The sequence below is a fragment of the Thermobia domestica genome, chromosome 3 (assembly GCF_964235325.1).
Source record: "Thermobia domestica chromosome 3, izTheDome1.hap1.1, whole genome shotgun sequence".
Lineage (NCBI taxonomy): Eukaryota > Metazoa > Arthropoda > Insecta > Zygentoma > Lepismatidae > Thermobia > Thermobia domestica.
In genome coordinates this window covers 158301358-158328562 of record NC_137456.1, presented here as the reverse complement: position 1 = coordinate 158328562, position 27205 = coordinate 158301358, and the positions used below count along the sequence as shown (strand labels likewise).

The 27205-nt window shown below is 34.6% G+C and overlaps 1 protein-coding gene across 1 annotated transcript in view; it reads left to right on the top strand.

Moving 5' to 3' along the window:
* The window catches only part of LOC145680834 (ATP-dependent RNA helicase A-like), a gene marked incomplete in the record, with an annotated part of 135593 nt that overhangs the window by 14928 nt on the left and 93460 nt on the right, over positions 1–27205 (top strand). The window contains 6 exon segments of the mRNA XM_081751935.1: positions 585–773; positions 3804–3931; positions 5973–6019; positions 6459–6685; positions 14179–14337; positions 18350–18544. Of these exon segments, the coding sequence (XP_081608061.1) occupies positions 585–773; positions 3804–3931; positions 5973–6019; positions 6459–6685; positions 14179–14337; positions 18350–18544 (945 nt within the window).

The following is a 27205-nucleotide window of genomic DNA, read 5'->3' as shown; positions in this document are numbered from 1 at the left end:
ATAATCAAAATACATTGTGTCCTCATATTGCATGCCATCATGTCTCTTAAACGAGGTGCAGACTCTCCATAAGTCGCAGTATGAAATGGTTCCTCATTCGTCATATTCTCTTGAAATTTCTCCCGCCGATTACTACCTCTTCCGGCATCTCGATTATTTGGCGGGAACAAATTCCTTGATCTCCAAACAGTGCAACATGCAGCTAAGAACTTTTGCGAATCACAGACTCCAGACTTCAATCTATTCGTTGGATCAGCGTTGATAAAATGGTGTGGCTGCAGCCGAGGACTATTTTGACTATCCAAATATAGTAGTTTTCATTTTTTTTTTCTCCTTATGAAAGTGACACACATCAATTAAACATTCCAATCGCATGAATTATTATATAGTTCTCGGATTATTATAAAATTTAGATAGATATCTAAGTAATTACTTTTGTGTAAACTACAATTTTTAGTATAATCTTTAATTTTCAAGTATGATAAACAGAATTTGACATAGAATATCCAAAATACGATTTTGTAATACTATGTTAATACTTAACATTACTACTATAATTCACCTAAATGTTGCTATTTCTTTAGGTTTTAAGAAGCATGAAAATTATTAAACAGGAGCATCTTTATACAGGCTTATGGGATCCATTTGCCTATACTTATTACCCTGTTCGTGACATTAGTGAGGTGGATAAATTCTTCAAATCACATAATGCATCTAAACAAGAAACAACAATACAGAGAGATCAAATAGGAAAACAGGAAAGGACACAAGAGGTATTGTTTATTTTGCATAAAATTTATTTCTGGTCGAAATATCTAATGAAAAACTTGTTTGGATTTGATTTTTTAATCTTAATTCTTTATTCTCGTATAATACTTATAATATTAAAATACGAAGGGTAAGTAAATAGATTTTGCTTTGAACTTGAAGAACAAGTGTCATGGGTTGTTGAATACTATTACAGTGCCAATAGTTGCGACGTTAATGGTTTTATCAAAACGGCACAACACAGTGTTGAGTTAAAAGTTACATATGTTTCGCATTACATATCCACAATGGGCCTGTGCTTGTTATAACGAGAGAATTGTAAAAAATTAGATTTCTTCTTCTTCTTCTTCTTATTATTATTATTATTAATAATAATAATAATAATAATAATAATAATAAAACACTATGGTGCTAAACTAAAACTAGAAAATAAAGCTCTATAAGTCCATGTCTGGCCAGGTGACACATGTTCAACTGGTAAAGCATTTTCAATGCTTCGACACTGAACGCCGTAATTTCTGACTTTCTAGACGCAAGTTCGTTGCCTCTTAATTCAAGTAGCTCTCCAGTTGCTTCATGATTCTGGTCGAACCCCAAAATTACTGTATCCTACCGAAAATTGTATCTAGAGTTAACATGCAATCATTTGCCTGCTGATGTTGACAATCTTCTGGTACGAAGATAATTACAATATAAAATTTTCTGTACAAGATGTCTTTATATTAGATATTTTAAAGTAATCGTTAATTTTGAACAAAGTGTATTACTTAACAGAAATGTTTCATGTAGCACGGAAGCCAGTATATTTTAAATCATAATTTTTATTGCATACTGGAAATTACAGACTAATCTGTCCAATTATAATTTCCATAAAATAGCAATAAAAATATACAAATGATAAAAATAAACATAATATAGAATTGAGTACAAGTAACACATGCACACACAAAAAAGAGAGAGAGAGATACCGAAAGCATATATAAACAAATCATACACTTATATAAAAGAAGGTAATACTCTCAGCTGCTTATAAAATAAGTATACAACTGCTTTAATAACACTGAAATTATGTTCAAAAATACTGTATCAATAATATTAGCAAGATCATTGGCCAATGAAAATTTTTATATATGGGTACACCATTGAGCCAGTGAATAATAATAATAATGTTCGATATAAGTGCTTTTCATCACATGACAGATGTCCCAGCGGTAATCGATTTCCTGCCAAATCTACTGAATTATGTCGGCATGATGGCATTAGTTGTGTTGCCTGGCCCGGGAGCTTGTTGACGTTTCTGGGAGGAGAGAGAATACTGGCGTAGTCCCAAGTTGCCTCTACAGATGTGCTGTATGGAGTAAGTGGTTAAAATATGTGTGTAATAAGTGGTCACGCAAAAATGATTTGTATTTAGTTGTGCAATAGCGATACATGCCAAAAAGCACTAGTACTTCTGAGAATGATCATGAATTGTGTAATAAATTAAAAGACAGATTTTGACCAAAGCATATATTAACTAATAAATAATAGCGTTACAGTTTCGGCAAATTAACTCTGCCTTCATCAGACATATTATCTGAAGGCAGAGTTAATTTGCCGAAACTGTAACGCTATTATTTATTAGTTAATATATGCTTTGGTCAGAATTTGTCTTTTAATTTATACAAGAAGTTCCAAAGCTAGAATGAGTGGTATTCAAATTGTATAATGTATGATCGCAACATTACATATGCAGGAGTAAGTAACTGGTAGCCATATTAAGTGAATCACTCTTGGTGATTAGTCGCCTGTGATAGAACAACTTGAACAAGAAATGAACATACAAGTTTGGGATGTTGCTGCTCCACAACAACTGATTTGTGATTTGAACATCGACATATTTTTACATACGTTTTTCATGAGACGACTTGATTTAAGTTTGGCCATCATGATTTTGGCTTTTGGTTCTCTGGTTGTAGAAATATATAATGAGAGAATTGAAAATGCAGACCTATATAATGGTGCTTCTTTTTGATAATTCACTTGAAGATTATTTGGTGAAAATTAATTTCTGAATGTGCAATTTTTGACATACAGTATATAATTTCTTTATACTTCTATAATATCTGTATTCTGCCTGGTCATACTATAAATTTTGTTACATATGTTAAATGGGAGAGCTGCTAACAATCTTTATTATCCTTGCTTTGTGACAAACACGGTAGTTATGGGTAAAATGTACCAACCACTTTTAAAATATTCACCATTGGCCTTCACACAGGCCTCAGATCTGCGAGTCCCTACCCCTTACAGAATGTTTAAGGCTTACAGTACTAATGTCCATCTATCTTCCTGCAAGCTTTGCTCTCAGATTTGGACCGTAACTTACAGTTTAATGAATTTAAGACATGGCTGCTGAAAACATAATCTGTTTAGTCATGAAGTGCTGTACATTCAGTCGGACTTAATATGGATTCAGGATTTCTCAGAATTCGGGCTTCCATTACTTTAACTAGGAGCTCTTTTTTCATTATGCGTAACCAACCATTCCTGAAATGTTATCGATAGTTGTAGTTGTCAGCAAATCTTTTCAATGGCACGATAGACAATGTTCGCGTAATATTCAGTTTCATAAGTATGTTGAAAATATCCGAATTAGAATTTTCCACTTTGTGTACCGATGGCAGATTCTTATTTTTTAAATTTTTATTTTTATTTTTATTATTATTATTATTTTGTTCATAGTACGTTTTTCGTAATGATTCAGTAATTGCTTCACCTTGTGGGCTGCTGTTAATCTTGTGAACTTATTGTGTTCTATCAGAAGCTTATAACAATTACGGCAAGTTTATGCCGAGCAAAATGAAACCCAGCTTCTTGCTCAAGATAAGTTTTGTATTTTCCAAGAACTATTTGATTTCATGCTGAGACCGACTCTTGACCAAAAAGCTGATTTTTTTTAAAAAAAAAAGAAAGAAATGTATTATTTGTTAAGAAAACAGTGTATCTGATCCTGTGTGGCATTATGTTACAAAATATAAGTTCTTCATTTACAGGAACGTTTGAATTTGCCCTTCAACTGGAGAACAGAAAATGAAACTTTACGGAAATTTTACCAATTCTTGGATATTAACAATATCAAAACAGAATACAAACGTATGGCAGGCCAAAAATTAAGAGAGAAGTAAGTAAATAAGGTTCTTTCTCGGAATACTATTTCAAATAAACACTATTAGATTGTGTTTACTTCTGGGACCGCGGTGGCTCAGTTGTAGAGCGTTCACCTCTGGTACATGGGGTTCTTGGTTCAATCCCAGTTCGCGCCAAGTGGGCTTTGTGGTAGACAAACACCGTGTACGTGGGCTTTCTCGGGGTTCTCCTGTTTTCTCCCACTTTATTTCACCATTTCATTCATTTCTCATCATAATCGTCCCATTGAACCGAGCCGGCATAACCGTGGGACGTAAAAATTAAAGATTTCATTTCATTTTCTGTTTACTTCTACAGTGTGACCCAAAATAAAGTTTTTACTTTTCATAAGAGAAACAATATTAAAGATGACTTGATCAAACTTTCTGTACAAACGAAGAAGCTGTTTTGTCTATATTGATGTGTGTGATTGCGTGGAAGCATTCTGTTATGTTTAATTCCATCACGGCCAGCCGGGAAATGCATTAATATACACGAAATGGAAAAGGTGAGCAATTTGTCTTTGGACTGACAAATGGATTTTAAAGTGTCAGTGAGAAAAGTAAGAATGTGTTTGAGGTTCGAAAACGATGCGAAACAGAACGTGATACACCGCCACCTCATGTGTAGCAATTACAGATTACGTAACGAGTTCGAGGCAGAAGAAGCTGTGAGTGAAGAAGGGACAGTGCAGCAGGAGGAGAACGGCAACGGTCGAAGGAAATGTAAGACAATGTTACGGACTTCCATAAGACTTCGACTTCACCCTATGGCAAGCTTCGCGTCAATCAGGTGTAAATGACACGAGTGTCCATAACATTTTGATGCAATCAGAGTACAGAACTTACCTAGGATGCTTCATAGTACGAATAATTACGACCCAGATAGTCATCTCGGATTTTGTAGCAGATTATGAACATTCGAAACAGTAATGAACATTTTATTGATGTGATATTACTGTAGGTGAGGTTACTTTTAAATTGAATGATACTGTTAGTCCCACAACTGTGTGTATTGAGCAAACGAAGATCCCCACATTGTGCAAGAACCAGAAGTTAACCTTTCTGGGTAACCAAAGTGGTGCGATAAATCTGCCAGAGAACTTGTAGGATTATTCTTCAAAGAACAGTGACAGTTAAACACCACTTTATAATCTTGCAAGCAAGAATTGTGCCAACTATGCACCAACACAGGTAAAAAGTACTTTTTACAGCAAGATGAAGGAGCATATGACTATCGGTATGTGCTATCAATGCTGGATTAAACATTCTCTGAGAAATGAATAGAACGACGAGGAATTGTCCAGGTCTCCCAGTCCAGGTCTCCCTGTTATTTTTCAACCTGTGAGGAACTCTAAAGAACGATATGTACGCCACAAAGCTCGCCCATACTAAATGATATAAAACATATGATTGAAATTCCTGTAGATAATCTTTCTGTTGTTTGTCGATCTCTTCAAGAGCGCTGAAGACGAGATGTTTCTGCTAATGACTGTCAAATGAACATCCTAAACTTTAAGGTATGTGACCAAAAATATTCATGTTCGTTTTCTTTATTAATGCTTCTGCTTAAAGAAGTTAAACACTATTTTGGGTCACTCTGTATAGCTTCCTTCGTAAATTATATACATTTGGTATATACTTAATAGTGTTTAGTAGTGAATGAGATTTATAAGAGGAAAAATACGGCGGTGGCCATATATGTACAGTAATTTGTTTACTTAAAACATTCATTGTAATTTGTTCACAGCAGTATTGTATATTTCACGTTTAAAAAGTCTTAATAAAACAGTTGATAATAATAACTCCCAGTTCTCTGCGTGTGCATATTTATAACTTGGAAACCGTAACCTTCATATTTATAGCCTTTAATTTAGCAATCTATCTTTATTTTTAATAATTACATACATATATTTCAGCATTTTAAAATTATATTGCATTAGTTCACTATACTTTAATTTTTACTTCCTTTTATTCTTATCTCATCATTAGAAAACAAAATGTTCTTTCTTAATGCAAATTGAATTTATTTTGCAGTGGCGAATATGTGGAAATGTTAATTCATTTGAAGCAAATGAGTAAAAGTAAGTATATTCAGATGGCAGTACTTAATATATCTATTGAGAGTTGGAAAACTAACTACATCTATATAAATACAGTTATTTGTCGATCTGTTGTATTCTGTGCGCTGCGAGTAGTAGTCCTGCATTGTGTGCAGTTTGCTTCGGCGAGCCAAATAGGCTGCTGGCTTTGAGAGAAATCAAATTAAAACCAGAAGTAAAGGCTAACAAATATTATTTATTAAAGTTTATTATATAAAAATAAAATAAAACTTCAAAGTAAAAAGTAGTGAAGTTCTTTGGCGAATCATATACTAGGAAATGCCAACAAGTAATCTGTAGTTTTGCCGTGACCGTACAAACTCACTATGAACACAAAAAATAGCCCTGTATATGATACGAGATACCCTAAGACGGTATTATATTAAATTAATTAATGAATTGCTCATTTGTGTCTTCACAGCACTTGAGGCTTCTTCATTTGCAACTACAGAAGAAGCTGCTAGGAATAATTGTGCAATGTCATTAATAAAACAGCTTTCGGATCTAGGTCTAATTGAAAATTCAGCAAGAGTTGACAATAAAAGAAAGGAAAACACCATAGAGCCACATGTTGTTAAATTACATTACGATTCTGAACATAAAGTTTTCGACACTTTGTGGAGTTTGGAGGTCAAACCTGTGGACATAGTAAGTATTTTCGTTCTTGTTCTTATAAATAAAACTTCCTTTGTAATTTTGAGTAGTAATTCTATTTTATTGTATTTAACTATTCATATATTTTAGGAACAAGGTTTATGACGTAATTCAGAGTTTATGGTAGTGCATAGTAGTTCATATAGTCTGAAATACTGTTTGTTTCTCTAAACAACACTGAGGGGCAAAATTAAAAATGGAAAAAAAGAACAATAGTGGTTAAAAACAGTCAATTAATCAAATGAAATACCTGTCTCCCCTATAAAGTCTCTATTTTGGTTCACAGATAACACTTACCAAATCAAACCAATCACTTATTATTTTTTTTCTTTAAATTTAAAGTAATGGTGAGTAAGGAAAAAAACTACGAACGAACCTATTTTATGAAGCAATGTTCTATTCAAGGGAACGTTTTAAGTATCACTCATGTGTAATGTATTTTTGTACTCAATCACAACCAATATATGGATTTTTTTTTTTTTTTTTTTTTTTTGGACATAGAGATTAACATCATTAAAAGATTTGAAAACAAAATAGAATACATATATAAAAACCAGAATGTGTCATAGATTTGACTGACACGTTATAAAAAATAGAGCACAAAAGTTAAGATTTTGGGTAACAAGAACCTAATAATTTCCGAAACAATTTATAAAATAGCATGGATCGATATTTCCTTTTGTGGAAAATATTGCGAACGCTGAGGTACATATATTTAAGAAGTATAATCTAAAACCAACATTCAAAACAATGTAATAATGTTGAAAAATAATTAACAATCTTAAAATCTAATTTTATAGATAAAGACACGTTATCTGGAGGTATAAAGGTTTCTGTAACTGCAAATACAAATACTATAGGAATAATTAAAAGGTATATAAAGACAAGAGCCAAAGAATATACTAAACACAGTCTAAATTAATACTTAACAGTCAAAACAGTAATATTGCTTATCAAAACTTCGGTAGATAGTAAACATAACTTTAAAGATGTAGAATTAAATAAATCTAAATCTCAAATAAATAAATAAACCGAATCGTCTTACATAATGCAAAGCTTCAATCGTTCAACATAGATAACAACATTTGCGGTTCCAGAGCTCAGCAAGAGAGAAGTTACATCGCCGCCGAAACTGGTTTTGACCCCTACCCCTACCCGCAGACACCTCCAGTGGTAAGGCATTCCTTAAATCCTGATGTGAGACGGACATTAAAGGAAAAAGTAACACGAATTTTCTATTTCATAATCATATTTCCAGTATGCAGGGAGTTTCTAAACAACACCGACAACATTTGAGAAGTAGTTCCTGATACCAAAATAAGACAAAAAGTATAGACCAACCTGGGTGTAGAAATGGTCCTTTTCGCCGGAAATCTATTGGAAAAATGGAAAAACAGCCATAACTCGTAAACAAAATATCGGATCAAAGTCGGGTAAAAGAAGATGCCCATTATCCTTAGTCGTAGATCCCGTTATGTACGATTGGATGTAGTTTAGGGGCGTGCAAGGGAGGTCCTCCAAAAAACTGGATTATTACTGGAGTATTTTATCAAAAGTTGAATGTAAACAATAAACAATAACCAAGTACAATATTTCAACAAGTAAAGGTCATAGTACATTTTTCAAGGTAGATAAACCTAGGTAGATTTTTTTTTTAATTACACATGTTTGATTAGTCCATTTTGTCACAGTACAGAATAAATTCTCGGAGGAAGAACTGGAATGAAACGAATTCTTTAACGTCTCATAGTTGAATCACTTTCTGTTGAAAGGGCATATGTAACATTTTTCACAATTTTAACTTTTTTTAAAGGAAAATACTTTAGAGGTAGATGTAACCATTTGTGTGAAAACGATGTGTGCTTCTTGAAACGTGTTATAAATATAAGGCATTTTTCTTTTCTCATAAACCAAACTGTCTCGTAAGAAAACAGTGGTTTGTCATTTCCCGACAACTTGTTTTTTATTGCACATACGCCGTTTTAACAAAAAAAAAAAAAAAAAAAACGCTTTTAGGTTAATGGAGACGGATGATTAATGAAAGCTAATGAAATAATTTTTGGAATGAGAGTATGGAGAAAACTGGGAAACACCGACAAAACTTACTGACATGATAATGTTCGCCAAAAACTTTCATGGTTTGGAATCAAGCCAAGGACTTCTCGCATTAGAAGTGAGTGCTCTGTCACCGAGCTACCGTGCCCTTACTTGGGATTCCGATAGATGTATCGATCGAGTAAATATTGTGTGTGATTCCTTCGTATCACCGTCTCCCTTAGTCTTCAAGCATAAACGTGGGATGTTAACTTCAATTTAAAAAAAAGTATTTTCTCTAATCGTATCATCGAAGAAGCTCGAAAGGAAAGAAAAATTAAAGAGCAGACTGAGGTAGCATATTATCGGAGGTAAATGAAAACTATCTCTTACAGTTTACGTTACTCTGAAGTTAATAGCTGGTACATACTCATTACTTGCGGTAGAATGTAATCTCATATAGCTTGTATATAATTACGCATTTCCTTTATTAGAAAGTAATTGGGTATCTTCTGACATCCTTGGAAGGCCTCTGTGGTATCAGTACGCATACTTTACAGACTGACCTTATACAATTATGGTAATCAGAAGCGCTCGGATTTATATGATCTAATAACTTTGAAAATGTGCATGAATTTATGCCCTAAAAAATGGTAAAATATGATCTAAAACTTACAGCTTCACATTATTAGAACCCTTAAGGCTATGTCCAACACTCGAAATGCGTTGGGATTTCCCTATATAATAACATGGTATATTTATTTCCAAAATATTATGAAAACTATTTATTTTATACATTTCAAAATTAATCCAAATGTTTGTTAGTATTAATATTGCATGTTCAGTTTTACTTTTTCTTGCTAGGGTAATATTTGAGGGTGCTAATTAAAAATTAATTTTCTTCCATTTAAAAGTTGTTTGATATATGGCCCCACATTTTGCAACAACGCAGAACAGCTGATAGGAGGCTAACCAGGTAGGTTTCTTTCATTCTCTGCTCCCTGCTGGATCACGTGCGCGAACTTTGGATTGTCCCCGAAGATAAAAGAAACCGATGGAATGCAGATTGACAGCAGATAAGAGCAAAGTCCGTTTTCTCTCTCTTCATAGATCTTAAAGATTTTATTGATTCTACGTAAACATCTTCGCAAATAGATACCTGTAGAGGTATATTGGAGCTAACGACGTATGAACGTTTAGAAAATCTATGTTGCTTTCAAGTGAGGGAAGTGTTCATCTTATAAAAATAGTTTCAAACTATATAGTGTAGAGTAAACTCGCTCATTTGTCGCATCAACAGATAAACGTTTATATAGAGATCAAGGAGGATTTACACTGTTGTGATGTATAGCGAACTGCAAAAATAGTTAATATATGTGTAAGAAGAAAACGACCGAGAACTGCTTTTCGAAATATCGTTTTGTTTGTGCTATAAAAATCAATATTGAACAGTGCCGGACTGGCCACGTTGGCTACTTGGCAATCGCCAAGGGCCCGAGAGACCCCGCAGGGATTACGAGGCACGGAACCTGTAGCCCTTGGTCGAATTTTCGCGATCGCACATGCTTTCTTGAATCATGCTACCAAAAAGGTTGCGGAAACCTAAGTTCGTATTTCCGAAAGAAATCTCGGGCCCCTTGCTCACATCAGTACGGTCCCGTGAGCCAGTAAAATTTCATACTTGACAAAGCCGCCTCTCTAATCCATAACGGCCCCTTGCAGTTATTCTCATGCGCAACAAAGTGATTTGTTTAGTAATTTGTATACTGCTTTCAAATTTGTTCTTACCCTCCCATGTACTCAAGTCACATCTAAGAGGGCATTTTCTAAATTGAAAATTGTTAAAAACTAGACTAAAATCTACGATAAGTCAAAAACATTTGTCCCCTTTACTTTTTATGTTAAAAAAAAATCCAGAATGTAGACAAAGGAAAAGTAATTGAGTTCATTGCCTCAACAAAACTGTCAAATTATAACTGAAGTAACTTCACGATCACGTTTGATTGCCTCAGTATTATTGTAACTTTTCTGCGGTCTATTTTGTACTACATATTTATTCAATACAGAAAATATGATTTCGTCACTTATGTTTTGCAACTGACGTGTTAATTATATATATATAATGAGGGGGCTTTTAAGGACCTTCATCAAGGGTTCTCAACTTGGCCAGTCCGACCCTGATATTGAACCAGAAATAGTAGTATAATTTCTACCAGTTCCGGTTTTCAATAGAGATAGGAATGGATATATCATATTTTCTAGAGACGTTGAATCAATTCCCTAAAACCGCTTGTCGCTAGCTATTATAGTTTTTGATTTATGGCCCATAAGTGGTCGATCTCTATCACTTCCGATTTATATAGAAGATTAATGGAGAAGATGAAACCTAGTCTTAAGACGCTAAATCGATTCCGGAAATCCCTTCTCGATATCTGTTGCCGCTTTTGGTGTGATACCTGTTAACAGACAGACGGACATAGCTGTTTTATTAAACTTCGGATACTTATGCATAGAATAATGTGGAAGTTTAATAAACCCAGGTAGAAGAAACAGTATTCATCAAATCTATTTTCGTGCAGATTAAGAATATGAGAATTTCAATGTTTCTTTTACATGAGTTACTATGCCTTAAAGAATAACAAGGACGGTGGTGGCTTAGTGGTAGAGTGCTCACCTCTGGTGTGTGTGGTTCCTGGTTCGATCCCAGATCGTACCAAGTGAGCTGAGAATCGAATATATATAATTCTGTAAATCAGGTTTTCAGTCGAAATAAAGTGAAAAATATTTCACTTGTATATCAGTACCAATATCGGGTCCAAATGTTCCAGACCCTCAGAAATATTGTAATATTTATTTATTTATTTATTTTGTACAGACCTATTATTGTTACGCACATGTATGAAATGCCATGATTTGTTCTTTCATCTTCCCAGATATTTCTTTTAAAGTTTTATTTTTTAAAGTTACATTCCTTATTTTGCAAAGCAAAATATTGATGATAATGCTTTTAGTTTTGCGTTTCCTCTGACGTGGCTCCTTTTTCCACCGCGCAAGAATCAAGATTTAGGATCAAAAATGGTTGAAATAGGAAAATAGGGAAAATGCACCCTCACAAGGCTTGTTATAAAATACATGTAAAAAGATGTGTAGGTAGATAAGGTTGTTTCATTTCTGACAGCAGCCAGTCTTGCCTCCTGCAACCCTTTCTCCTTCCGAACTATATGATCAGGTTGTCAACTAACGTAACTTCGAAGAAATGCATTCTCTGCATTTTTAGATGAACAATGTTTTCTCATTTCGTAACTTGTTTCCCTCCCCTACCAACTGTTTGAAGATCAGTGAGGAACAATGGTTTGAGTGGATCAGGTATCTACACGTCCACGAGCAGAAGAAGAAACCCTGCTTATGTGCTTTTCAGCGCTGTCATATTTCCTTGTTTAAAAAAAAAAAAAAAAAAAAAAAAAAAAAAAAAAAAAAAAAAAAAGTAATATTAATGAACTATAAGAGCTATTTTTAAATGAACTATTTTTAACTATTAAAAATAAAAAAGTTAACATGTAGTTTTGGGGTAGGTTAACATCTGGAGAAAGTTTGAACTACATAAGACAAATAGTTTTCATAATACTTTGGAAAGAAGTTCGCCATGTTATTATATAGGAATTGAAGATCTCAGCTGAAAACGTTAGACACGGCCTTAACTTGAGACATCTTGGAACTGTATACAAAGTGATGGTTGGTTCTCTGACAGAAAAAATATCCAACGAGTGTCAGATGTCCCCCATACTCGAAAAAGTACCCATAACCTTAGTGAAAAGAAAAACTATCTTATCAATTATTTATTTTAGGGATGCCACTAAAAGGAAAATTTTGCAAGGCTTGTATGTGATCAGACTCACAGTGCACTCATTACCAGTATTTTCACAGTATTGCTTTCCTTCCCTCTTTCATTGAAACTCTCCACCGGATGTAAATGAAAAAAAATTCCACCAATTTGCTACAAAGAAATTTGACTTTGCAGGAGAGGAGACAGAGAAAAAGAGACAGAAGTTGAGGTGACGATTTATTTTTATGAAGTGATTGATGCTACGTCATATCAAGATCCGCTACCCGTCACACTGCACAATATTCCTTCGAATACTGTTACACAATACTAAATATTACTAAGAAAGGAAGTTCCAAATAACCTCGTTATCTGTTATTTATATTTGAGCAATAAGTGGCACTCGCGTAAAATATATCCACAAATATACCTTTATGTTACTTCGGGCTCAGATATGACGTATGGTTCAAGTATGCATTTATATGACCAATAAAGTAGTATTGTCATATTCAGAAGAGTCACACATGTGTTTATATTAGACATGTAAAAAGAATAAAGGTTATGTTTTATGTGTTTATATTAGACATGTTATAGAAATGCGAGCCTTAGTAATCACTATGTGGGATTAACTTCCAGCATTAACTAAAGACTGAGATACTTTTTCGCCATTCCTTGCAGAATATGTCAGCTGAATGGGCCACAGATATTGTCTACTTTGGGTGCTTGTATCCAGATTTCTTATTCATTCTTCAGCTTTTGATATCATTCTCATCAGTGCTTTTATAACCGTCACCCGGCTATAGAAATAATTTTTGTGGACGCTCTGTATATTTCGTAAAGACAGTATTATTCTTCGATTTATACTTTATTTCTGCGACGCAAATAATTTCTTTCTTCGGTGGGAACTACGAGCAATTCTACAATGTCATTTTACTTTCTATAGAGTAAACATTACAGTCAATCAGAACTGGTTAAACTTTTCACCATTGTGGACACCAACAGCAAGTCTTCGTAATATGACTGTATTTGCTGTACTCTAAAACTACGTGTGCGTGTCTACTGAATTTTTAATGTTTAAATCAAATGTCTTATAAAGAGAAAATAAATGAAATGAAATCTTTGAGTTTTACGTCCCACGGTTATGCTGGTTAGGCTAAAGGACACGGTGATTATGAAAAATGAATGAAATGGTGGAATGAAGAGAGTGGGAGGAAACGGGAGAACCCCGAGAAAACCCACGAGCACGGTGTTTGTCCACCACGAAGTCTACACGGCGCGAGCTGGGATCGAATCAGGGACCCCAAGCACCGAAGGTGAACGCTCTACCACTGAGCCACCGCGCCCCATCTTATAAAGAGAGGTCCATTCCTTTATCGTTGGATCCTATTCAACACCGAAACTATATAAGACGTGGGCCTGTATTTTAAAGTGGAATCTCAACCACCGTAATGTGTTCAAATGTTTCAACGTTCTTCCACGAGAATCGATTCCGAAATCCTGTATAATTCATCATAGAAATGCTCGACTACTTCGAGGCAATTATTGTACATACGTATTTCATTATGTCTGTTATTCAAATATGTCAATATAAAGCTCAGTACACAACATTTTAATGTATGTAAATTATTTTCAGCCAAAAGTTCGCCACAGTCCCGTGTCACTAATACCGAAGGTTAAACAGGTGGTTGACGTACTTGAAACTGAACAAATAAAAGCGATTCAGTGGTGTCCTCCACAACAGAATTGGAATGCATGGACAGACTCTAAAATCAATGAAGGACCCTACAAAAATGTAAGTATTTTGCTTCAATCTTCGATTTGGTATTAATATATTTTGCTGAATATTTTATGGCGACATAATTTATATTCAATTAATTTTAGTAATTTTTAATGATCTTTTGAAAAAGGTAGTAGCAGAAATAAAGTTGTATTAACTATGCTGCTTTGTGGAGGTCATCTATCCTTTGAAAATGCATCAACAAAATAGCTGTTCATTTGCTCTAAATATAGTAAAATAAAGATCTAGAATTCTCTCTGATTTCGATAATAAGAAAACATCAGAAACTGAGCATTTCCTCTAAATTGTAATATATAATGATTCTCGTAAAACTTGCATCACGAATTGGTCGGAAATAGTAGAAGCAGTTGATGCCTTTGTAACGCTCCGCCTTGTGGAGCTTTACAGTTAATTTTATGTTCTATTTATTTCAAGTTATTTAAATATTTGTTGTCTATTTGTTTTCTAAAAATATAACGTTTACAAGTTGTTAATTATGTTCAGAGAATGTCTGGCTTACCTTTATATTGATTATTTAACATTTCTGAGATGCTGGCGTAATCTCTCGTACATTGAAGTAATTTATGTGAATAAATTTGTACGTTGAAGTAATTTATGTGATACTGGCACTAAAGTCTTTAATTATAATGTACATGCTTAAGAAAGGAAGACAAACGATTTTACAACACATTGTTAAGAAATAAAAGTAATGCATAGTTCTTTGAACTTGAAAGTAAAATCACTTATTGCACCAATTTTGAAACCAAATAAATCTTATAATGACGCAAATAATTATATACCCATAGCATTACTTTCTTGTGGCCTAAAAATTTTCGAACAAATGATGTTAAACCTACTACAATGGTATATTAAACACAATAAGATGCTACCGAATAATCTAACTGGTTTCAGGAAAAAACAGTTCTACATATGACGCATTTGGTCCATTAATAACGGATGTTTGGCAAGCCTTTCAACAACGGAAATACTTAATTCTTGTTAGTATAGATTTCCAGAAAGCCTATGACTCCATCAACCTCGATGCCTTAATCAATAAATTATACAAAAATTAAATGTTTCTCCGCAATATATCCTTATTATCTACTTATTATTGGACAGATTAGTTCATATAAAAATTAATAATTCTTACTCAATTCCAAGACGAAGATTTCTTGGTCTTCTGCAAGGCAGCAAATTAAGTCCTGTCCTTTTTAACTTATTTATTTTTGTCCGACTTAGCGAAGTTACTGAATGGGAAAACTCATTTATATATTTATACAGATGATCTCTTAAATTATGAAATAGCTGATAACCTGCAAACAGGAGTCAATAATAAAAATGAAAAAAAAAAAAAAAATGTTATTCATCAATGGAGTTTTAACAATGGCCTGGACATCAACTGGCAAAAGTCTTCATACACAATTTTCACAAAAAAGCAAATAAATCAAATACCTCAAATAACTTTAAATGGATACCAATTAAAAAATTCCTCACAAATCAAATATTTAGTACTAATCTTAGATTCTAAGCTAACATGGAAACCACATCTACAATTTCTCATTAACGAAGCTACTAAACATAACGATATTCTAAAAAATCTTTGTGCAAAAAAAATGGGAAGTCCAAACCCATATGTTCTAAATCAAATTTATCAACAAACGTTAATGGCGAACATATTAGAATTATTCTTCCTTATATTTATTCTTCTTTTTATAATAAACTACAATTAATCCAATACAACGCAGCCAAAAACTTTCTTATCACAGCCCACTTTCTGTCCGAAAATCGCCGTATTGGAAGCTACTAATAATATTCTATTAGAAATAACTATTAGCATACAGCTAATTTGTTACTATGCAGAATGGCAAAGACGTCTTCCATCATTTTCACAATCTAGTGGCTTTAGAAATTTTAAATAAAAATAAGAAAGTCCCTTATCAAAAATATTTACCTTGGATTTATAATGTTTACGACAATTAAGGAATTACGGCCAAAAATTGCTAAAGCAACTTCGATACCTGCTTTTCTTTTTCAATATGAAGTTACTTACAATTCTAGCTATAATTTCAAATTACATACAATATAATAGACATGAAAATTTGCCAAATCACTAAAAAAAAAATATTTGGAAATTTCACGTAGATTCCTTACCTCAAGCTTTTATTCTAATCTTCACAATCACCTCTAAAGAAAAGGATAATCCAGTGGGAGCAGCTTTCATAATTCCTAAATGAAATATTGAACAACAATTTAAATTACCTAATGCTACATCAATTTTTGAAGCTGAAGCTTTTGCTATACGGCAAGCCTTCTTATCAATCAAAAATTATAACATCAAGCGCGCCTGTATTTGTACGGATGCATTAAGTGTTATTCAAGCTTTAAATCGTACAAACTGGTCGATAAAAACTTAATGTTAATTAAAAAACTATATTATACACTACTTAACAACAATATAGAAACAAAATTATTATATACGGAGCCTCATGTCCAGATAAAATGGAACGAAGTTGCTGATAAATTTATGTAAAAATGCAGTACACATGGGAAAATCCACAAATATTCAACTTCCTTCTACAATTTTAGATATATCATCATGCAACTAACGAATCTTACAGATTTGGAATCTTACAGATTTAAGGGAAAGAATTACATGGGATTTAACAAAAACTTGGTCAAGACAGACAATTCTCTATTACCGTTTAATTTTCAATACCTCATTAACTCCACAGAAGCTATCCATTATACGAAAAAGAGAAACTAACATCTGCTGGTGTGGTCAGGAAGGTGGAACAATCAGTTACTTCACTTTTCAATTAAGTGATTTATTTAAAGATAAAAGAAATATTCTAATCAATAAATTGTTATTTTTTTTTTTTCATATTTTACCTCTTACAATCAACATGATTTTGGTTGCGAAAAACTGGGAAATAATTAAATTCGTATTACGATTTATTCAAGACAACAACATAAATCTTTAAAAAAAAATCAAAGGAGCGTATGTATTCAATCAATATAATTGCACAACAAACCACCTAAAAAAAAAAAAAAAAACGGTCTCATTCACTTTTATCTCCAACAATTACAGAAATTTAGACAATATACCATTTGGACACTATTTAATTTTATATATATATAGGGGGGGGGGGGGAGTGTTAACAGTGATATTTACCAGCGTTTTCAGTGTACAATTATAAATCGAAAACTTAGATAAATCATTCACAAATCTACCATAATACTGTTATAGGGAAAAGGCTACTGGACTATAGGTCGAGCCTCTGAAGAAGACGTCCTAAGGGAAGCCGTAATGGAAATAGAAAGTAAAATAAATAATATTTTTGCTTCAAGAATAAATTGTATATTTCACTGCAGGAATAATTGATACTCCTCTCAACTAGAGAAATAAATCACACCGAACTACGATTTAAGGAAAAATTATTATAGTTCGTTGTATAAAAAGCTATATAGAATCAATCTATGCAGTGAATCAATAATTCACAGCTCTTCGGTTTTCCCGAAACATCAGCAATTCCGATAATCTTTATTTAGAAATGTGGCAACAAATCAAATCTTACAAACTAAATTGCTATTAAATATACAGCTATGAATAAAATCTGTTCCACAATAAACGTGTCTGTGTTCCATACGTTAAATTTAATTAGTGCTGTTTGTTTGCTAATCTAGCTAAATATGGATTCCGTTGTTTATTATCCTGAATAGTTGTCATCTTGTTTAGATAATCTTCCCATTGATGTGGCCTTGATGTTGATTAGCTGCCTTGTTGTTGCCTTGATGTTGAGAATTCACGCTATGCATCTAAATCGAATATAAATAATCATTAATTAAGTTACGTGTGTATATACAATATTCGTTGAGAGTTCAATCTTCATTAATGTACATAGCATTATTGAGGAATGTAAAACTTTCTGCTGCCTAATTTTTAACATCTTGTTACTGATAATATTAAATAAACAAAGGAAAATGTTAATTTAACAAAAACAATTATTTCTTCTGTTTTATATTTTAGATAACACTTGAACATATAAACGACGATTTGTTAAAAAATTACAAATTGGAAAAGAAACCGATATTGGACCAAACAACAGCGAAGGAAGTAGCAAAATATTCGGTTGCAGAGATAAAAGAGAAAATTGTAACATCCATAAGAAATAATTCCGTTGTTTTAATTCGAGGCAGACCAGGATCAGGGAAAACTCTACAAGTAAGTTTTAAACTACATTATAACTATATTATAATTGTTGAACAATCATTCGATGATATAATGATCAGGGTGACCTACATAAAAGTAGCACGGCAGGGTAATACCAAAGATGAGCAAATAATTGTGTGGAATTCTCTTGAGTAATTCTGGCAGTTGTTTAACAACTTGTGAAGTATGTTTCTATGTGGCTGCACGATATGGCACCGGCTTGCCGCCTTATATGTAGTTGTTTAAGTGGAATTATCTGCCTGTTTAGTTAACAAGTCGTGTCGAGAAGATGGTGTTTTCTGTGCAGCAGTGAATTGTGATACTGGAAAAATGTGTGCGGATGGGGTCAATAAAGAAAACAGAAGAGGAGGCCTTTACTGCCAGGTGTCCAGGAACAAAACCACCTGCGAAACGCTGTGTTCAGAACCTGATACAAAAATGATGTCAAACCGGGTTTGTGGCGAATGTGAGTAGACGGAACCCAAATGTTCAAACTGGAGATCGTCTGGGATATTCAGGTATGGATAACACGAGATAACACGAAGCCGACAAAAGTCTACCCGGAAGCTATCGCAGGAGGTAAGTATGTCACGAACAATGAGTTAGCATGTACTGAAGTTACTGAAATTGAAACAAGACTTAGCAATATGCGCTCAGGAGGCGGAAACATGTAAACGGGTTACGTACTGTAATTGATTATTGATAATGATTGCGGATGGACGTTTGGACCATCTCGTGTACTTTTTATTTTGATGAAGCGTGGTTTCGTTTATCAGCTTAAGTGAATGCGCATAAAACGAGACACTAGTAGTGAGAATTCATATATTCTGTACGAAATTCTTCTATAAGCAAAAAATTAATGTTCGATGCACAGTCTCAGGGACGCATGTAGTGGGTCCAGTGTTTTTTGAATCATCAGTGAAGGCTGTAGTTTGTTGTGGTTCTTGCAACAGTTTTACGACGAACTGACAGCATAAGGAAAACTATACTCCTACTGCCAAAAAGATGAAGCCATGTGCCACACTTCGAATTAATCTCTGGTGTTGGTGCTTGCATTGTTTAGAGAAGAACGCACATTAAGCAAGAGGTTGTTCCTCTGTCGTTACTCGAATTTGTACTTCTGCGATTTTTAACTCTGGGATGCCCAAAGCCAAAGTATGCAAATAACTCCCATAGCCTGGCTAAACTGGTGCAAAACATTACCCACATCATCCGGAGCAATAGCCGTGAAGAGTTACAGGCAATGTCAGACAATATGCTGCGACATGCGCAGAAGTGTCTCGACGTTAACGGAGGCACTTTCAGCGTCTTTTGTAACATGCAAGTAAGTCAGTGCTTATATTTTTCTATTCTGGCTGGTGTCCGGTAATACCTCGTCGGACTATTTTGTGTATGCCACCGTGTATAAAAGAGCACGATGGCTATATTGTGGAGAACTTAGCTCTGGTCCTGAAGATCCCTGCGACCATAAGCTTGTGGTTTTGAGCTGGACAATATTGTGTCTGAGAATGTTTCCTGGCTTTTCTTCATTTCATCAGTTCTTTTATTATAATTCACTTGCATTAATCATCATCTTCTTTAGTCTGTACAGCATAACCGTTGGAGGCTAAATAAAGATTTCATTTTTTATATCGAAAGTAAACGTAATAAAGATTTCATTTTTCCATCTTTAGTCCTTCGTATGACAATGAAATTGGTGATTACTACTTTCAACCTTTGTATTTTACTTAAAACTAAAAGAACTTTTCAGATTGTGATATCAGATAAAGATGATAATTACACTATTTTTACTATTGTAGTTCATACATGATATTGTAGAAATAAAACAAGGATAGCTACAACAGCATACAAGAATACGAAGGGTTGATTCACCTTAGGTGGCCAAAATTTATTAGTGATTCACGATTCTGTGAAAAAATGACGTGTTTCTGTTGCTGTTGAGTGAGGCAAGTGCGGTGCTGTTGAAAATTGGTTGATGTAAGCTGCAGATTTATATCGGGTTTTGCAAAATAAGTGTTACAACTCTTGGGAGGTGAATGCTGCCACTGAGAGAAGAAAAAAAGTTCTCTTAAACTTTCGGCTATCGGACATAGTTTCGGATCTACAAGGTGCCGAAAGCGTGGGAAAATGACTTTCGGACGCTAATAGTTCGGAAATTATCCAACGTAAAGAGGGCGGGTAAAAAATTCATTGAAGAAGTCATACCTACTGTATTGAATTTTGCATGTTTCACAATCCTATCATGCACGCGCAAGGGATTCCCCAAAGGAACGTAGGGAGTCCCGGATAATCTGCCAAATGAAAATTGGTTTAAATGGATATGCATTGATAGCGTTTCTACCAGGTAACAATAATTCGTTAGTATTAAGTCGATATTTGGAACAAATACAAAATGGCGGACGCCTTCATGCCCGTTGTGTGTGGTTGTATAATCGTGACGTTCTGAGTAGTAAATGTAGCGAATTTGAACTGAAATGCTCTAGAAAGACATCTGGAGTGTCGGTAGAGAACAGCAGATGAAGCAGGGTGATTCACATGTGTGGAAACACGTAACGAAAAATGCCCAGAAATGCACTCATACTAAGTAAACGTGAGTTCGAAGTGTCGGAAATGTAAGGAATAGCATCAAGAACATGAAAGCCATAGCCAATTCACCAATAAAATTCCATCAATCCGATGCAATATAATGTGCATGGTTGCATACCAATAAGGATGCAACAACTGAGGTCAAGTTGAAATTGTGCAAGGGGACTCATTAGAGATGCAAGGGCTCGGAAAAAACCGGCTTTTTTGGAAAAAAAACTCGGTTTTTTCTGCTTCGCTTTTTTGCTTGGGAAATTTTGGGCTTTTTTGAAAATTCTGCTTTAAATTGATAAACCAGATTTTGTTTCGCTTCTCTATAACACAAAAAAGTCATTTAATTAGTGGTTGATGCCGATAATAATATAAAACCTCGAAAATAAACCATGAATTTCGAAAAGATATTTCAAACAGTTTTACTTCTCAACATATTTACATTATGAATTCCAAAGGATTAACCAATGTATATAATAAGATTTTTTTAACCTCCTACATACAAAAGTAAGCAGGGTTGGCAAGAACCATGGTTGTTTTTGAAAATGCCAAAACCCGTTTTTTTTTGGGGGGGAGTTTAAACTTTTTTTTTTTTTTTGTTTAAACCAGGTTTTTTTGGGTTTAGATATTTTGCTTTATGTATTTATATTACATATTGACAGAAATAAGCTTGTTTCGCCTTGGTGTTATTATGCAACAACGGGGTTATGCTGGAAGAGGTCACATAAGCTAAAAGAAGTCCGGTCAGTAAATTTCTTAAATTGAGAAACTCCCGCCCTAGCCTTAGGGAAAATCCCGTCATTACTCTAAGTGTAAAACAATAACGAAAAAATCCTGTTATTGCTTTGCATGTAAAATTTAAAGGTCAACGTATCATAATCAGTACGCTAAAACTGAGGTATTAAATTACAAATTTAGTACGTACATATCATTGAAAGTACAATCCAAGCTAATGTTGGAAGCTACGTAGGCAATCGATAAATTTTGCCTATATAAGCAACCTTGGCTTCTTTATAAAACAACACGCATTCAGGCATGCAGAAATATACAATTTAGTTTCGTTTCGTATGTTCAGGCTTAACATCCTTACGTAATACCGAGATTATCAAGGAGGAGACTTTCGCTTAAAGTTACATCCGAACCGCTACTCTGTTTACGCATGAAAGAAGGGTTGCGGTTTGACCGAGAATTGAACATGGGACACCTTGATTAAAAGGTGAAAAGGAAATAAAACTGATGCAGATGGTTTGATGGTGGAAACGTCACCATGAAGTTCACACGATTCGCATTTTTCGTTCTTTTTATTTTTTTGGGGTTTAAACCAGTTGTTTATTTAAAAAAGAAAAAAAAAGCTGGTGTAAACCAGCCAACCCTAAAAGTAAATACTTCTTTTAAAAAAATACTCAAATAAGTAGCAAAATTCTATGTAGTATTTTTACTTCAAAATATTCCATACCCTCTTTTTGGAACAAAATAAAATTAAAATAAAACATAAGAAAAATATTTAGATTTATATGATATACTTAAAGGCTGCATATCTAGAGCTTTTGGTTTTGTATATTCTTGAAATTCTACAGTTTTATATAAACACCATCACGATCTACTCTGTGCTCAAGTTTTCTGTATTTTTAACAAGAGGGATTCAACATATGAAGGGTGTGAGGTAAGAACATGGTAACCCACAATTTTACTATTTTAAGAAATTAGAAATTTTCTGCTGCACAATTCATTTTAAAAGTCGGAAAGCTGATTTTTCACATAAAACTATACATGAAGGATTAAACGAAGCGGTATGCGTTGCTGTCTATCTGGTGCTGCATAACTCAGCAATTGAAAATTTGTTAGTTACCATGTTCTTGGCTCACACCCTTCATATCATTATGGAACTCTCCCCATCCCACCACCACCACCACCACCAAAAAAAAAAAAAAAAAAAAAAAAAAAAAAGCCTACGGAATATATTTAAGTTAAGATAAATACAACTGCACAACAAACATGACTGAGTGGAGCTTTTGCGCTTCTATCGGGAAGTCGAGGATTCAACTCAGCATTCGACCATTCTGACAAAACTTTTCTTCATTCCGTCTATGAAGTAGTAATAGTGCGTGTACTGTGGGTTGGCCGACTTCATTTCTTATTGTTTTTAAATCGTTATTATTACTAATTACCAGCAGTGACGGTTTTGCGAAGGTTAGGGGGACGGTCTTTCGGACTGAAGCCTGTTCCCCAAAATTACGGAATGTCTAAAACAAACGAAATATCTATTAGTTATGTCTTTACTCATAAACTTTAAGCTCCCGTCAAATAAAAGTTACGAATGTTTAGAAAAACTAAACGGTAGTAAGAAAAAACCCTCCCAAAATACTTTTCTAAATCCGCCACTGATTTTCAGTATAAAATGATCATCAAGGTTATATCCGGAAATACAGTATTAGTTATGCCTGTACTCATAAACTTCAAGCTCCTCCCAAATAAAATTAGGACATTTTAGAAAACGAAACAATCAGAGAAACCCGTCCCAAAGTTCGTTTCTAAATCCGCTACTGATTATTTGTATAAATTAGTATTCAAGGTTGTATCCGGAAAATTATTGCTAAATCGTTGCACAGCTACAGTGTAACAGAAATTTGGAAGTACGGTTAGACGGATATATTGAAAAACGTACGCTGTGACGGATATATAGAAAAACGTAAGTTTAACTTTTGCGCTAGAAGCTAGAATACTAAGCTTTTAGAAATGAAACACAGATGACGAACTGAAATGATCCCGAGAAGAAAAAAATGTTGATAACTCAAAAGTTAAAATAAAGTTAAATAGCCTCTAAAATTGCCCTCAAATACTACATTCTTCATGTTAGCTTTAATTCGTAAAACATGTGCTCCATCCATCTTGATGGTGAATTTTAGAGCGAAATATGGCATTTAGGTCATGGAATTCTTATCTAACTATAGAATATACTATAAGAAAGCTATTTAGATAGAAAAATCATGAAAATGAAAAAAGCCAAAATTCTCGTTTTTTCCCCCCCAAAAAAGCCGGTTTTTTGTGTGAAAAAACCATCGATTCAAAAAAGCCGGCTTTTTTGCATCTCTAGGACTCACAAAGAAACTGGGTAAACTAAAGGAATGTCACTAGTGGGATCGCATGATCGATATTGAAATATGGCCAATGTGTGTATTGATATCAATATGTAGCTAATGGACAAATGTCAACATGTCCCACTACTGCTGGAACACCGTCCCACGTACGAAAACTATGAAAATAACATTGTACATTCTGATATTACATCTGGTGCACTTTTTGCTAGAACGTAATTAGAACATGATTGTATCAATGCCCCTCTTTGTTTGGGAAATTGTCCCAGAGTCGACACATATGAAAAGAAACCTCCTTATCTGTGGTTCAAATCCTGATAGAGAGCGAAAATAACAAACTTGTATCATGTTCCACGTCTTCTGGGACATATGACGTACTTGAAATATAGGAAAATATATCCAGAAATTCGTATCTTACACACAGTGCACATGCCAAGACGAAGACGAAAATGAACCAATTTTGCACATGTAACTACTGCTGGAACACCATACATATGGAAAATAAAAGATAAGAGAGATAAGAAGAAACGTCTTAAAGCTCTGATTGTTTACAGCTGTGCTGTAGGAGTAACAAAATGAAACACACAAGCATGTCGAAAGGCTGTACAAGGACGCTTGCCAAACAAAGTGGATACTCTTCAAAGAAATGAATACAGATAAAGTGAGGCTCCCTCAAAGCCTCAGGGCTAGAGCACTCGCTTTAGCTCGCGTGGTCGCAGTTTCCAATCCTACTGGGAGCCCAAGGCCTCAGATTCAAGACCCGAGTAGTTATTTTCCTATTTTTCGCACGTGGGACGGTGTTGCAGCAGTAGTGGGACATGTTGACATTTGTCCATTAGCTACATGTCGATATCAACACCCACATTGGCCACATTTCAATATCGATCATGCGATCCCACTAGTGACATTCCTTTAGTTTACCCAGTCTCTTAGTGAGTCCCCTTGCACAATTTCAACTTGACCTCAGTTGTTGCATGCTTATTGGTATGCAACCGTGCACATTATATTGTATCGGTTTGAGGGAATATTATTGGTGGATTGGCAAAGGCTTTCATGTTCTTGACGATAATCCTTACATTTCCGACGCTTTGAACTCATGTTTACTGAGCATGATTGCATTTCTGGGCATTTTTTTTCGTTACGTGTTTCCACACATGTGAAACACCCTGCTTCATCTGCTGTTCTCTACCGACACTCCAGATGTCTTTCTAGAGCATTTCAGTACAAATTCGCTACATTTACTACTCAGAACGTCACTGTTAGCCAGCATCCGTACCTGGCGATTATACAACCACACACAATGGGCATGAAGGTGTCCGCCATTTTGTATTTGTTCCAAATATCGACTTAATACTAACGAATTATTGTTACCTGGTAGAAACGCTATCAATGCATATCCATTTAAACCAATTTTCATTTGGCAGATTATCCGGGACTTCCTACGTTCCTTTGGGGAATCCCTTGTGCGTGCATGATAGGATTGTGAAACATGCAAAATTCAATACAGCAGGTATGACTTCTTCAGTGAACTTTTTACCCGCCCTCTTTACGTTGGATAGTTTCCGAACTATTAGCGTTCGAAAGTCATTTTCCCATGCTTTCGGCACCTTGTAGATCCGAAACTATGTCCGATAGCCGAAAGTTCAAGAGAACTTTTTCTCTTGTCTCAGTGGCAGGATTCACCTCCCAAGAGTTGTAACACTTATTTTGCAACACCCGATATAAGTTAAGGCAACCCCGTTTTGGGAAGGGTACTTATGTACACTTTACGATGCAAAGTACAATGCGACTCTGATTGTCAAATATGGAGTAAGGGATGGCAATATCAGCAGATGTTTACTGGTAAGGGTCATTCGTCGCTGTAATCGCACCTGCCTAAGATATCAAGACGAAGGCGTGAAATGTACATGACAACGGGCATGTTCAGCCAAAAAAACCATATGTTGTACGCAACATCCAGACAGCTGTCAGCAAGGAAACCTTGTAACAACATGCAGTGAGCACAGTTAGTCGTATTAACACGTATGAGGTGGTAAATGGTAATGATTTATCATTCGTGATGAAGCTAGGGTCTATTTCAACGGCACTAATGAAACCAGGGACATTTTTACGTCCCAGCTGATGCGAAGGGCCGCTCCGAATCCATCTGGAAATGTTGAGAAAATATTTCAAAGAGTTTCATGATGGTGAAAGGTTTCTGTGCTCGTGGGCAGTTTGAAATATATTGTGTTAATTCCAAGGCCGAAGTAAATATAGCCTACTTTCAGGTGGTAGCCATAGCACCTTATACACTACTTACATCAGGTAATTGTATGGCAGTGACATCCAAAAGGTGTGAATCCACATGGACAAAGCATCCATTCACACAGCTCAGATTTCAGTGGCGTTCTGTCGACGAATGAAGTATGAGACTAGTGTGTCTGTCATCCATCGTTGTTAAGTTCCCAATTTACTTTTCTCTCTTTGGATTGCTGAATCAGAACTCGCATGACAACGTATAACGTTATGCAACACTTGACGGACCTATAAAAAACCTGTCAAACAGTGTGGTGTGCAATTTCATTCCTTCATCTTCGTCGCGCACTGCTATAGTGGAAATTACGTTGCGGAGAGTAATCAATGTTTTTTTGGCGTCACATCGAGCGTAACCACCGGTTAAGGAGGGAATTGTCGCGAACAGATACATGTGTTATATTTGACCACCTCAGGAGAATCAAGTCTTCATACAAATAGTTTATTAGAATACAAGTATAACAATCAGTTTTCGTATAGTGTGCCTCGTGTAAAATTATTATGTGGTTCAGTGAATATTGCCTTGGAGTATCATAAGTCTCTGCAATTCGAATCATGGTTGAATATCTCTTTCTGTGTTCAACCTTGAAAAACAGAAGGAATAGGAATAATATTACTGTTTTCAGCGTGATTTGTCTGATTTGATCTTCAGTCAAACTTTTATTTTCTCGTGAGTAGTAAAATGATGGGGAAAATAAGTATAATTATATTT